General features: G+C 39.8%; 1 protein-coding gene across 2 annotated transcripts in view; it reads right to left on the reverse strand.

Annotated features, from left to right (window-relative positions):
- LOC149312417 (protein FAM185A-like) overlaps nucleotides 1-14,314 on the reverse strand; it is a 54,749-nt gene that overhangs the window by 7,774 nt on the left and 32,661 nt on the right. For both annotated transcript variants that reach the window (XM_089526867.1, XM_089526868.1), the window contains 2 exons: nucleotides 7,688-7,786; nucleotides 5,641-5,775 (listed from right to left, as the gene is read on the reverse strand). In XM_089526867.1, the coding sequence (XP_089382993.1) occupies nucleotides 5,641-5,775; nucleotides 7,688-7,786 (234 nt within the window). The remainder of the gene's footprint in view (nucleotides 1-5,640; nucleotides 5,776-7,687; nucleotides 7,787-14,314) is intronic.

Here is a 14,314-nt window from a genome sequence, read left to right on the forward strand (position 1 = left end):
AAGGACCTAGCACACATTTTGGTACTACTTTGTTGCTTAAGAAATCAGATGATTTAAAGTGTTTTACATTTTTTATTCATGTATTGCTTTAAAGAAAAACTCACCCTTCTTCTAGGAAAAAAAATCTTGTATGTAATTTCTTAAAATTAAGAAACAAGTGTCACATGTGGCTCCACTCAATGTAACCTACTATAGACTTCCAATACAGATGACCAACTCAACAAGTGGTTAGTGTATAGAAATGCTACTAATTCATTAGACCCCTAACCTTTAACCCACAACAGAACCCACTGCATGGGGGAAAATCCTATTTTGCTTTGATCTATACAAATAACAAGGTGGATCTGTGGTGAAAAACTATTTCGCTTGGTGAAATCTTTGTCCATCCTGGGTTTGTGCAATACCAGAAACAATATCGGTCATACAGTTTGGCAGTTATACAAATGTTGAGAAGTAATGGTCCGTTTTTAATGTGACTAAAGTGTGAGTGACTTTGGAAAACAACTGCTTTAACAATATGACTGACACATTTGGACCTATATTTGGGTTCCAGTTATGGATTCAGTATCCTTGAAGATGTCATGGCTAAACTTCCAATTTTCTCTGAAATATGTGAACTGGATACTAAATATAGATGGGAGAATCCATTTTTTAATTTGCAATTGCCACATGGCTGAAATTTATAAGGCAGTATAAAACTGTTGTAAATTGCTCCCTTGCTCTTTCTGGCTGTTCCAAATGTTGCTGCCAAGCATGTAATTTACACACCCTGTCTTCATATTAATCTATGGCGTCTCTGATATCCAGCAACTTTGCCCTAAATCTTTAGAGAGAAAGAATGCAGTTTGCCTGGTTAGTTTCTTGCACTTCCATCTGGGAAGCCTCTATGCTAAATCATCAAAGAGGTTCTTTCCTCCTCTACTTTTGCTGCCGGTTTATTTTTACATTTGCTAACTTAATTTTCCAAAACAAAGTTGTCTACAATCTGTTTCTCTTTGTTGATCTGAACACTTAGCTGCACTTCAGGGCCATCCTTATAAAAACAAGCGAAGGCCAAGTTCCTCTCTTCTTCTTCTTAATAGGGACATTCCTTCACAGTGACATAAAGAAGGTTAAGATATTTTAAATTGATCACACATTGTTCAGTGTGACAGACTACCTTAGAAACACCAAAGGTGAAGAACTCAGTTCGTGATCGGAAAGGAATTTGAGGAGCAGGGCTTTTTGGTCACATGGAAACAAACTCATTTGGCTGGAAATCTTAAAGTCATGTAAGACTGCCCTAAAGCCTGCCTTGTCTATAGGACCTTTTTTTTAATGCTATTACCACAATTTAAATACAACTCAACAATTTATCCAGAACAATCTGTCAAAAAAATCTAATATTCTGTCTCTGTAGGTCAAGTTGGGTGTAGTGATAAGCCACAATTGAGCATTACATGGAAAAGCTTAAGTAAGTCTCCCTATCACTTTTACAAACAGAAGACATGGAGGCTGCATCTGCACTGCAGAAATAATGCAGTTTGACGCTGTTTCAACTGCCATGGCTCAGTGCTGTGGAATTCTGGGCTTTGTAGTTTTGTGAGCCATTTAAAACAGGACTAAAGACATATCTCTAATGGCAGGCCTACCCATTCAAGTTCTTATTGCTGGTAACAATTCGGAGAGGCATTGTAAAATTTTATGGAAATTCCCAAATGATGGTGACATGGGAAAGGGGTGTGGCCATTTCGGAAACTCCAGAGCCTGAAATTCCACACCTGTTTTAAATTATGATTACTTCAAACAAGCCAGAATTAAACCATGGTTTATGGTGCTATATTGCTTAACAACCATCATTTAAATGTGCCAAAGTTGCCTGAATGTTGATGTAGGCAAACTAGTTTAAAACTAGATTAGTATTTTCAAGTGTCCTCTTCTCCAAATACCAAAGAATGAGAAGGGAAAAGGAGTGAAGAGGAGCCCAAGCTTGCTGAAGGTCATAGTTTGACATTGTTTGAATCACACCTGTGCCTTATCACATCACAACATTATTGTTAAAACTATATGTTAACTTCATTCTAATAGATATATCTATGTCCCCTCTTTCCCAGCAAGGATCTGGACATTCTGGCTCAACGCAAAAGTGTTTGCATGTATGTAGCACCTGTGTAAATTTGGTGTGTCAAGAAATAAAGACCAAGGGAAGGGCACTAGGAAGAGTTAGGGTGTGTACACCTGGGCCAACAGCGGCATTTGAAGTAAGCAGAACATGGTGCCTAAGTGTTGTAGCTCAAACCTTTTGTTGTACAAGCACTGGCAGCAGGTGGGCATGAGCAGGGAAAATGCCAAAGGCTGGTGGTGAACCTTTCACAAGGCTCAGCAGCCACCCAGGGCATTAAAATTCTTCTCATATGCCATGTGTGTTGTAGATAAGACTATGTAGGATATGACATCTAGGAGACAACTAATACAAACCATAGATGTGTTGTGTGGCCTGCCTGGCCACCAGCAGCAAGTGCAATCAGTGCAAAAAATTGGAATTATATGTCCTGACCTACACTACACCAGTTGGCCAGAATTTGCCACAACCAAAGATTCTGCTCCATCCTGGTGTAGAGGCCCCCACTGAGGATTTAGTCTGGAGACCCCCCCCCCTTGCTGAAAGGAGGGAGGCCATGGCAGGAGCGTTGGGTTGCAGTTATGTAACCAGGAGTCTCTCTGCCCCATCTCGGATTCGCCCCTTTTCCATTGCTGCCCCTCACTCTGGAACCTTCTTCCCCCGCGAGACACAAGGGCCATCACTTTTTTAACCAGCTTCAAAACAGAGTTGAAGACCATCCTGTTCAGAGAAGCGTTCCCAGCCATTGCGTGATTATCATTTGCTATCTGATGTCCTTTTTTGTTGCCTGTTTTATTGAAATTTCCTGTATTGCTATGTATTTTATATGTATTATCCTATTATTTCTTAGATTGTACGCCATAGGCAGGCTTACTCTTACTCTTATATATTTGTTTTTATGTACAGCACTGTGCAAATCTACAGTGCTATATAAATAATAATAATAATAATAATAATAATAATAATAATAATAATGTTTCCAAATCACCTTCAAAGGTAGACCCATAGAAAGCCCAATACAGTCAGTCCTCCTTTCTTGGGTTTAATATTCACAGATTTGATTATTAAAAAGTTTGTCCTTGTGCACGCTCCTCCTCCTCTTCCCTCCCAAGCTTTTACACTCAGGGGGGAAAACCCAGAAGTAGGGAGCAGTCAGGAGGGGCATGCACACCCCCTTCCCACCTTCCCCCCCCCCTGTTTTAACCAGCTCAGGCAAGCTGGCTAAAGCATGGGGGAGGGAGAAGCGGATGTACACCTCCTTCCCACCTCCCCCCCCCCCCCCCCGTATTTTAGCCAGCTTGCCTGAGCTGGCTAAAGCATGGGGGAGAGGCATGCATGCATGGAGAGAAGAGGAGCATGTGCACACCCCTCCCGCTTTCCTCCATTTATTTGCAACTTTTCCATTTTTGCTGGGGTCTTGTGCACCTAACCCCTGCGAGTGTGGAGGGCCAACTGTACAGTAGTCCAGCTTGGAGGTAAATTAGTGCTTGGGTACCTGAAGCCATGTTTGTCTACTCTAGATAGTGTTGCAATACCGTTAGCAAAACACTACTCTACATAGTGTTGCAGTCTCAGTTAACAAAACCATGCAAACTACCCAGGTGCAACCCCACATGGGACTAATGACACACCTCCATCCAGATTTTGTGGTTACCTGAACCATGGAGCTTCCATTTTCTTTGGTTCAAATGCCAGCTTGTTCACTGTCATCCATCTCAACAATGCCTCCAAACACCTGTCCAAGGGTCAGCTATCCTTCCTGTCTCTCAGATGCCTAAGCTCATATACAGTAAGTCAGCTGTGACTTCATGTACTGGTTTGGTCAAAGCTTATTTCTGTAAGTAGAGCTACAAGTACGTGCATCCAGGAATACTGTCAGCAAACACTTAGTTGATTTAAAAAAAAAACCAAAAACAAAACCCAAAACATTCTCAATTAGGCTTCATCAGCGTGAGCAGAATCCAAGCCAATCCTCTGATATTCAATGAAAGAAATTCAGTACTTTGATGTGGTGTATTGATTTAGGAATTCAAAGCACAAACAAGCATTTTTCACTCAGTGGTAACAAATCTATCTCTCCCTTTGTCTGCCAGGGAATAAATTATGTCTGTTAACAAAAAGGAAATAATCTAAACTAGCAGAAACTGCATTATCTATTACTAGAATGCAGAAACTGCATTATATGTTATAATATTTATTTATAGTTTTCCTTTACTGTGTCTGATTCTTGGAAAACAAAGTTTCTAAATATAAGCCAGTGTGCTCATTCCAATGTGCTCTTTCCCTGTAGCAAACAAACCCAGCCTTGGATTGCTGTTAGTAACTCTTTTTTTTTTTTGGGGGGGGGGGGAGTGCTGCATCAACAAAGGATATTAAAGAACAGAATAGATTGCATTATCTATTCCTTTTCTTCTTCACACAGAACAGAACTGATCACTCCCAGGAGATCCATAATTTTGGCCCTTTTCCAAAGAGCTAGTGATTTGTGCAGTAACCTCTTCTTTTAGAAACCTATAACAGATAAAATTGCTTGCACTCTGTGGCATGGGAATTTTCCATCTTACAAAGAAAGATTGTCCATCTCCGCTGCCATGTTTTAGGCAGTTCAGCAGCCACATAGAACTGGTCTGGATGTAATATCAGAGGCTTTATCTCTTATCCATGGTTAATGGGAGGGAAAGCATGTGTCCTCCTTTACACATCACAATTCTGTACTTGAAGGCCTGCTGAAGGGCAGACCTCCTTCTGAAGGGCTGGCTAGTTTAAGTAAAAGCTAAAGGACCACCAGAAGAGGGAGGAGAGGCCGTGAAAGTGCCTGTCAGCAGTTAGCATTTGGGCAGCAGACTAAACAGGGGAAGAAGTCATCTGGTCATAGTTTCCTTTGGTATGCTGAGATATATTGTATTCCTGTCTAAATTACAGTTAATTATGGAGATGTATCTACGCACAGAAATCAGTGTAAACAAATGTCATACAAATATCCACACACTCTTTGGGTAATGGGTTTTCTTTTTCTCTCTCTCTCAGAGTGAGTAGTTGTCCTGATAGTTAACAGAACAAAAACAGATTATGTTTTCCTGCTCAATTCTCTAATTTCCATATTGTATCTTAACCACAAATAAGCATCACATAGGGACTCAGGCTGCTGTCATTCTACAAAAATAAAGCACTTTGACACCACTTTAATTTCCTTGGCTCAATGCTGTGGAATTCTGAATTTGTAGTTTGCTGAGGCACCAGAGATGCCTCTGATAAGGAAAACTAAAGACTTCACAAAACTACAAATCCCAGAATTCCATAGCATTTAGCCATGCAGTTACAGTGGTGTCATACCGCTTTATTTCTGCAGTGTGATAGCAGCCTCTGTTAAGTAGTTAACTCCTCCACTAACTAAAGGTTTGCAGTGATACAGGAAACATCGAACCTATTTTTAGTGGTGAAGGACTAGTGGTCTGACAGTGAACCCACTGACTGCACAAAAATTATATTTATGAGTAAGAGCAAAACATTACTGCAACACAGCACAAGAAAAACCTTACCAGTAACAATGATGCAACCTTCTCTGGAGACTTTCTGGATATCCTGGCAATGGATTTCTGGGCTCACCTCAACCTTGCTTCCAGATAACTGCAGATCAGCATTAAGAGTGGCAGGTACCTTGACAGTAACATCACCTGTTACATTAAGCAGACAAAGCAGGCAGACCAGCATAAGCTCTTTCACCTCAGTGAAGCCCACCATCCATTAAACTAAGTTTCATGATAATGCAGGGATATGTGACCTCATGCTTTTACTACAAGAACAACATGGTGACAGAGAAGTAAATATCTTGGCTTAAATTTGAATTGGACTTCTACAAATGGGAAGATTTATTATGCTCACAAATGGGATCAAAAACCATGGTGGAAGAGAGACAATTTTGGCTGGTTCTCTCCTGCAGGTGCTCTCCACTTTCCTAGAGGGTTTCCTCAGCTTTCAGAATCAGATTCTCAAGAGGCCAAAGGACCACTGGAACTTATTGTCAGGGGGATGGAAATCCCATCAGCAGAGGAGAACCTCTCTCAGGGGATATTCATTCATTCTTCCTCTTATCTGGCCAATTACTTAATCCCTTTTCTTTTTTCCAGCCTTGTCTCTCACACACATTTCACATTCCAAGCATATTTATGCTGCATACATTGAAGCAAGATCCAGGCCGTATTTCAGTCTCCCTGTTCCTGGCTTTGATGAACTATAGCAGCTAAATCAGGGCAGCCTTGCCAAAGAGGCTTCTGTTGAAAAATTGCCTTCTACTCTTCTGTGATGACAATGTATCCAAAAGGATTCTGTAAACCAGTGCTATCCAAAGTGGTGGTCCATGGATTAGTGCTGGGCCACAAGCCATCAGCTGCTAATCCTCTGAGAGTTTTCAGGAAAGAAAGCAACACTGTAGCAAGTGGGCACAAACATGATGCCAGTCCCTGGTATGCTGTAAAAACCAAACCAAACCAACCAACTGGTCTCCACATCACAGAGCTTAAGGAACACTTCAGTAGACAATAAAGTATCCATCATTTTATTTCTCAAGAAGACAGACAAATCCTAGAGTGAGTGTGTGAAAAAGTAGAAGAGACGTTTTACTTCTTTTTGCCCTGGTGAGTTTTAAAATAGTTTCTAATTTGGTTGTTGATACAATTATTTGTTTAATGTTTTAATATTTTAACATATTGTAGTATCTATTTTGCATTAAGATTTGAATTTTCTTGGGTCCTAGGAATGCGGGAGCATATAAATAAAAGGTAAAAGGCCCATTGTATTTACTGAACACAATGATGTGTTTAAGGGTTGTGCATACTGATTGGAATCATATGTACTAGAGTTAAGAAAAGTTACTCTTTACAACTAATTCTGTGGACTAGTTATGGTGGCCATATGAATAAGAAGACACGGCCCTTTCACTCTTAATGGTTTTGAAGAGAGGCTTTCTGCAGGTGAACAAGTAGCACAAGTTGAAATTCCCTCTTCCACACAATGATCTGAACCTTCCTCTTCTTGCCTTTCTCCTTCAGTAGCTATTTATAGTTTTAAAATTATGCATTTTAAAACATGTAAATCACATCCTGCCAGCAAGAGCTGTTCAACAGTGGAACACATTTCCTCAGAGTGTGGTGGAGTCTCCTTCTTTGGGGGTTTTAAAACAGAGGCTGACTGTTGGAGTGCTTTTATTCAGAGTTCCTGCATGGCAGGAGGCTGGACTGGAAGGCCCTTGGGATCTCTTCTCACACTAGGATTCTATATCATGATCCCCTTTGTTTCTCTATTTCACTAAATTTAGGTGGAAAAAATCTTTATGAGCAAATATGTCTGAACTGTAAAAGATCCCCTAGTGTTCTAGAGATAACCAATTTTATCTGGAATGCTGGGCAGGACCAGTTTTGCAGATAATTTAGTCGGTTAGTTTTTAAATTTAAGCTTTAAAATTATTTTTATCATTCTGATTGTCAAGTCCCTTGTAAGGGCTTCTGCTCCACCAGAATACTGAAATAAATAAATAAATAAATAAATAAATAAATAAATAAATAATTTTAAAAATGCTTATTTACTGACCATTCTGAGATTTCAGAGCCACATCTCCCACTTGACTAACAACATAAACATCTATTTCCCCTTGATATGTAGAAGCCTTTAGGGAACCATCTGCTGAATCTGAAAAGAGAAAGAAACAAAAATATTCATATGTGTATAACTTCCTATGAATTAACTTTTTTGTGGGGTTCATTTTAACAGGCTGTGTCAGAAATGTTTGCTCTTGGGAGAAAAAGCCATGTCATGGAAGTTTTGTTCTGAAAGAGCAGAGAGAGGGACACAATGTTCTCTCTATATTTAAACTTTAATAGATAGTTTGAGACTCACCAAATATCTAGGAAGAGAGGACACATCTGCATTTGTTCAGAGAAGGTAACACAGCTTAGTTTATCTCAAAATGCTCAGTGATAATTCTGTGTACTCTTTGCCTTCAGACACTTTCTTTTTGCTCTGCCTTTGAAAACAGGAAAAAGTGGCTGCCAAAACCAAAAGCCTGTATGGAGGGATTCTAAGCGGAGCCTGTTTTCAAAGCACACAGAGATAACAGACATAGTGATTTTGTCAAATTATCTCTGGAAGCTGCTCTGGTAACCAGTCAATATCCCCACCACCATCACTACCACACCCCAGAAAAAGAGCTTGCCTTCAGAGACTGTTCAAAAGTTCATTTGCACGAACTCTTGGGAACAAAAGAAGTGCATTGTTTCCTTTAAACCTGCTAAACCCACACACTGTGAAATACAACAAGAATCTTGATATGTGTCCATGTGAAGCTAAATTAACAAGAGGAAATGCACAAAATAAATCCTTGCAGAGGGAAGGTTGGATTGCCAGTGATTTCCCATTATATATTTATTTTAGCCAAAAGATTTATTAGCAAGAAACAGAAAAGGTTGTGTGACAGCTTCATATGTTTCTAATTTTGTGCATGCAAACTTTATTTTGTTAGTTATAATCTCCCTGATCCTGTGGAAAAAAAGATACACACAAACACACAAATGGACAGAAGAACTGTAAATTGTGTAAAACAAAGCTGCCTTGCACAGAAAACACAGCAAAGGGACAAAAAATATGTATATATATTTTTGTGGGTGACTGTGTAGACTTAATTAATAATGTAAATATATCAGATTAAAGTAAAACATTTTGCTATTTGCAGGATCTGTGTGGAAGCAATAATAATCTTAGAGGTAGTTGACAGTTTGCTTAGGCCAAAAATATGACAGCTTCCCCCACTCTGTATTGAAAGAGGGTGAGTAAGCGGGTGAGTGAGAGTAGGAAGAAGCTAATATATCCTGTGTTTGGTAAAATGCACACTTTAATTTGAAAGGAAAATATTAGAAAGAAAAAGAACAGCTGCCAGTTCATGTCCTCTGAGAAACTCGCTGCGTCTTTTGGCTTTCAAAACCAGCAGAAACTAGTTGCTGGGTTTTGGGTTTGTTTATTTGTTTATCTTCCTATTTTGCGTGTTGTTGTTGCATTGAATTTTTTGCTGTTGTTTGTTATAAATATTTTTAATTAATAAATTATTACCAATAAAGCCATGACTTCTTCCACAATAGTCTAAAAGAGATTGTGAGATGTCAGGAATGAGGGGAAGGGAGATTGACACAAGACATACCAGTGAAGAGAGGCTCGACTGAAGACATTTTGCTGCCTGACCAGATACTTGGCACTCATTCTGCCTAGAGAAACAAACTGGTCTGAAGTTTGGATCCTACTCCAACCCTGGGTGTTTGCATCTTAGGATGCATCTGCACAGCAGAAATAATCCAGTTTGACACCACTTTAACTGCCATGGGTCAATGCTATGGAATCCTGGGATTTGTAGTTTATTGTGGCACCAGAGCTTTCTGACAGCAAAGTCAAATACCTCACAAAAACTACAATTTCCAGGATCCCACAGCACTGAGCCATGGCAGTTAAAGTGGTGTCAAACTGCATTATTTCTGCAATGCGGATGCAAGCCATACTCCAACACTGCACCTGGGGCAGTGTTTGACGTTGCAACCGATGGCAGGAGGTTGGTTTGTATGGCACAAGCAGAGCAATAGCAATAGCAAGTACATTTCTATACCGCTTGACGATGTACTAAGCAGTATACAAAGTGTAAGCTCACCTCTGGCTTCCAACACCATTAACTATTCCTTTTCAAGGACTACCTGGAATACGTATATATCGCAAAACACTATAGAACCTGTCCTTTTTATGGTCCTGTGTTTTGAAATCCACTCCAGTGATTTCTGCTGAAGGGTATGGTTAATTGAGTATTATTTTGGCTTTTTAATACCTATATGTCAGTGTTTCCCAAACTTTGGTCTTCCAGATGTTTTGAACTTCAGTGCCCAGAACCCCTGACTTAGCCAAACTGGCTGGGGCTCTTGGGAGCTGAAGTCCAAAAAATCCTGGAGGACCAAAGTTTGGGAATCACTGATATATGTGCATTTCTGCTTGGTTTCTAGCTCTTGAAGAAGACCTTTTCTCATTAAGGCTGAAACACATTGGGCTTTTTAGCTGACCATTTCTGAGCACAGGTGCTTGTCTCCTTACTGTTGTCTGCTTTTAATATATTTTCCAGTACTCTCTTCACTATTCCAGCAACTCACCACTGCTCACCCTGTCCCCAGAATCTGCAGCCTGAGGTGGGTTGGGGCCAGCCCTTGCCAAAAAGGCTATGCTGGAGAACAGCTTGAAATAGCCTCACGGCATGATAAATTAATCAGTCAATGAATCTGTGCTCCCAGTCCTGAGATTAATAGGACCTCTCCATCTGGAACTCTGCAAATTTTTACAGGGGGAGAAAAAAAAACCCTCTATTGGGAGCCATCCATAACACTGCCAGCTACAACATTCCCAGAACAGGAACTGAGATTACACATATATATTCACAAAATGAATGTTTAGCAGCTTCTCCCAGGTGTTGGAAGAGAACTCAGAAGGAAACGGGAGTGGGAAATATGCTTTCTTGTGTTTTTTTTATTGGAAAAGTCAACTCCAAAGATTGTTTGCAGGCACAGAGGTTCTAGTGTGCATATGAAAGGTCAAATATGTTTTCAAGCCAGTCTAGCCAGGGGCTATACATGTTGAAATAGGTATCTATATTTGTATCCTCAGCTAGATATATTCATGCATACTTCTCCCAAAGGCTGAAAAATATTATTTTCCTGAATAACTTGTGTGTGTGCATGCACACCTTCAAGCTGCCGGTCAACTTACAGTGACCCTATGAGTTTTATAGGGATTTCTTAGGTAAGGACGACTCAGAGGTGGTTTTGCCAATTCCTTCCTCTGAAATACATAGCCTACAGTACCTGGTATTCATTGGCGATTTCCCATCCAAGTACTAATTAGGTCTGATCCTGCTTAGCTTCCAAGATCAGAGGAGATCTGATACCTTTAGGGCATTTAGGCTGAACAACTCTAGGGGCCCCTTTTTAAAAAGGGTACATTCCAATAACCATCTGTTCAAGAAAACAGAAAACAGAGGGGTTCTCTATAAACCATTCCCTCACATGTTATTGTCCACAGACTAATTCCTCCAGAACTCTGTAGGATGAAATTGCCAGAAGAAAATTGCACAAATATCTTGCTGGTCTATCATCCTTCTCAACAGGCTTTATTGACTGTCAGGACATCCATTTTTTAAAACTTGAGAATGGATAATTAATTATGAATATTCTTTCTATTATTAATGAACACAGTCTGTGTTGGGTTGGAACTGCTGTATTTAAATAGCAACACAGAAAGTGTAGATGCTAATAGAGCACAGTCAAATAAAAATATGTCAGTTTCAGCTGAAATCAATGGGACTTTAGCAGATCACATATCTCAATCTGTTGCTTTCATTAGAACTTTTTTGAAACAAGTAACTATAGTTAGACTGTATTTCCACTAGGAATAAAATGAGATAAACTTAAATTCAACCATTTTATGGTGCATATGTAACCACTAGCTTAAAGGGAATGTAAAGAAAAGAGTCATTCTTAAACAAAAGACACATATGGCTCTAATAAGTGATGTGGTACTCTCAAAAGATTTCAACAAACTTGGTTTTGACTAGCACAAAAGATGAAGTGGAAGAAACAATTTAGATAGGTTTTTCTGGTTTATGAGAGACAGATTTCTGGGGCAAAAGGAATCCGATGAGAACCCCACCTTTGTTTAGCTTTGTATCTTATAAACAAAGGAAAGATGAGGCACATGGACTAAAAACCAATAATGTGCAGATCACTGGCAGCAGTTGTTTTTGGACTACATATATAATGATAGCCTTAGAAAGTTGAATGGGATCAGGGAGTTTAGGAGTCCATGTTCAAGAATTCTTTGGGATGAATATGATGTAGAGACAGAAATCAACACATTTCTAGTCAAAAGGAAAGTTAAACAGGCTCATTAAATATCAAAAATGAACTGAAGGCTGCTAACAAAGAAAGCATGGTGGGCTAAAAGCAAAGAAAGAAGGCTCCTTTCCCAGCCAAAAATACGATAATGATAATTATTCCAGATTCTCTTTGCTTTCCCATTGGCATGGATAAGATGCAGCAGGTGTAGGAAAGAACAGAGACCCACTGAATTAAAAGAAGATCGGCCTGTTACAGACTGCCAAAATAAAGCTGCTTCGGGTCTCTTTGGAGGTATGCTGTTTAAATGATGCATGCATCCTAAGAATCCGGAAGCTGCACCAAAGCTGCACTCCAATGCTTAGGAATGGAGTGTGGCTTTGGCGCGACCTCCGGACTCTTAGGACCCATGCATCATTTAAATAGCATACCTCCAAAGAGACCCGAAGCAGCTTTATTTTGGCAGTCTGTAACAGGCCGAAGTGTAGCAAATTAGTTTGGTAGGGCCAGAGGTTCTCAGCATGATCTAGCATACTTTTGGTGAGAGAAGAGAGGGATTTCCCCTAATTTTATTTTTTAAACAGTTACTGCTGTTGATCTGATTCATATGGGAGGAAAAAATAATTCTGGTAGTTGGGGCCATTGGCGATTAGCACTGGGATTTGATGAATGGCACAAAAAGGTCAAGAAATGCTATTAACTAGAGAAACTAGAGCTGCTCTAAGAACACTGACCTCATCACGCAGGGCCAAAAAAGTTTTATGTTTCTCAGGGGGATTTCTCCTTTGATTTCGCTTCCATCAACCCTCTCCAAAACATGGTTCAATTGTGCACAACTTTTTTTAGTTCTAGGCAAGAGGAGAATTAAAAAGATGTTTGACTACTCAGGGAAGTGAGCCATTTTGAAAATTGCTACTGGAGAATAGTAGAGTGAAAGCCCCAAGATCACATTTATACATAGATACACAGATGGCTTCCCATATCTCAGGCCCTGCCTGCCTTGAAAATAAACTACCTTTCTCACACTAGGCAGAATTATTGAAGTTGTAGTACAATTTCCTTTCTGACGTGAGGCATAGATGTGTTTCATCTTTGTTAGTACTGTGATATGAATGTCTTCCTTTTTCATCTCAGTTTAAGCGCTTAATTCCTTTCTCTTGTAATTCTTGGTGTCATTTCTCTCCCTTTTCTCCTCCTCTTACCCACAAATCCTGGCTAAATATCTTCTTTCCTTCTTTCTCTCTCATCCTCTTTTTCCTGCTACACCACAACTATAAATGCCTTTTCCTTCTCTTCTCTATCCTTTCTTGGCTACAACCCTGGGCTAAATGTCTTCTCATTCTCTTCTGCCTCTCATCTCCTTTCCCATATCTCCTAGCTGAACTGTGTTCACTCTCCTTCCTTAGTCCCATTCCTCCTCTCATCTTCTTTGTCCTTCTCTTGTCCTTTGTCCAGTTTTACTTTACTCTTTATTGTCCCTCTTTCTCCTTTTTTCTTTTCTTTTCTTCCTTTTTCTCAGAATTCCACTTCTCCTAGTTACATTGTCCCTCTTCTTTCTCCTTACCATCTTCTCGTCTCTTCAATGATATCACCTTTGATTTTTCTCCTCAAGAAACCTTGGAATGACTGTGATAAGATGAATTCTCAGCATTATAAACTTAGAGGTCCCACTACTCAATAGGGGTTCCTTCTGAAAGAACATGGGAATGCACACCAATCTCTACTGCTCTGTTGGTCTATCATTATAGTAATCATCACCATCATCACCACTGCTGCCTCCTCCTCCTCCTCCTCCTCCTCCTCCTCCTCCTCCTTCTTCTTCATGTCCTCCCCAAAATATTGGTGAGTATTAATAGCATACTAACAAGGAGCTGGCCTAATGAAGCATAAACAAACTTTCCTCTGCTTGCTGTTCATCTGCTGCCTGAGAGATCTGCCTCTTTCCACCCAATGGCAGTGCCAACACTATTTACAACAACCCTACAGATTAAGATAAACCAAGAGGCAGTGACCTGGAACTCAGTTCCTAATATCAAAGCTTCCATCACAACTCTCTTCATCACAGAATTGATACATTTGCATATACATGCTAGTTGAAAGTATTGTTTCAAATAGTCAGGATCCAAATGTAATTCACATTTGGGCTTCTTTCTAGCTCCTGTACTGTATATTAAAATTTCTTATTTCCCTTTCAACCAGGAAATCCACCAATCTGCATTTTGAACAGGGAGTTAAAGCAAAGATTTTGGGGTGCATGGAATCAGGGAGGGAGTTGCTGTAAGTAGGAAAAAAAGTAGATCTGGCATAA

Source organism: Sceloporus occidentalis, unplaced genomic scaffold (assembly GCF_023333645.1).
Source record: "Sceloporus occidentalis isolate IW3139 unplaced genomic scaffold, rSceOcc1.0.p SCAF_5, whole genome shotgun sequence".
Taxonomy (NCBI): Eukaryota; Metazoa; Chordata; class Lepidosauria; order Squamata; family Phrynosomatidae; genus Sceloporus; species Sceloporus occidentalis.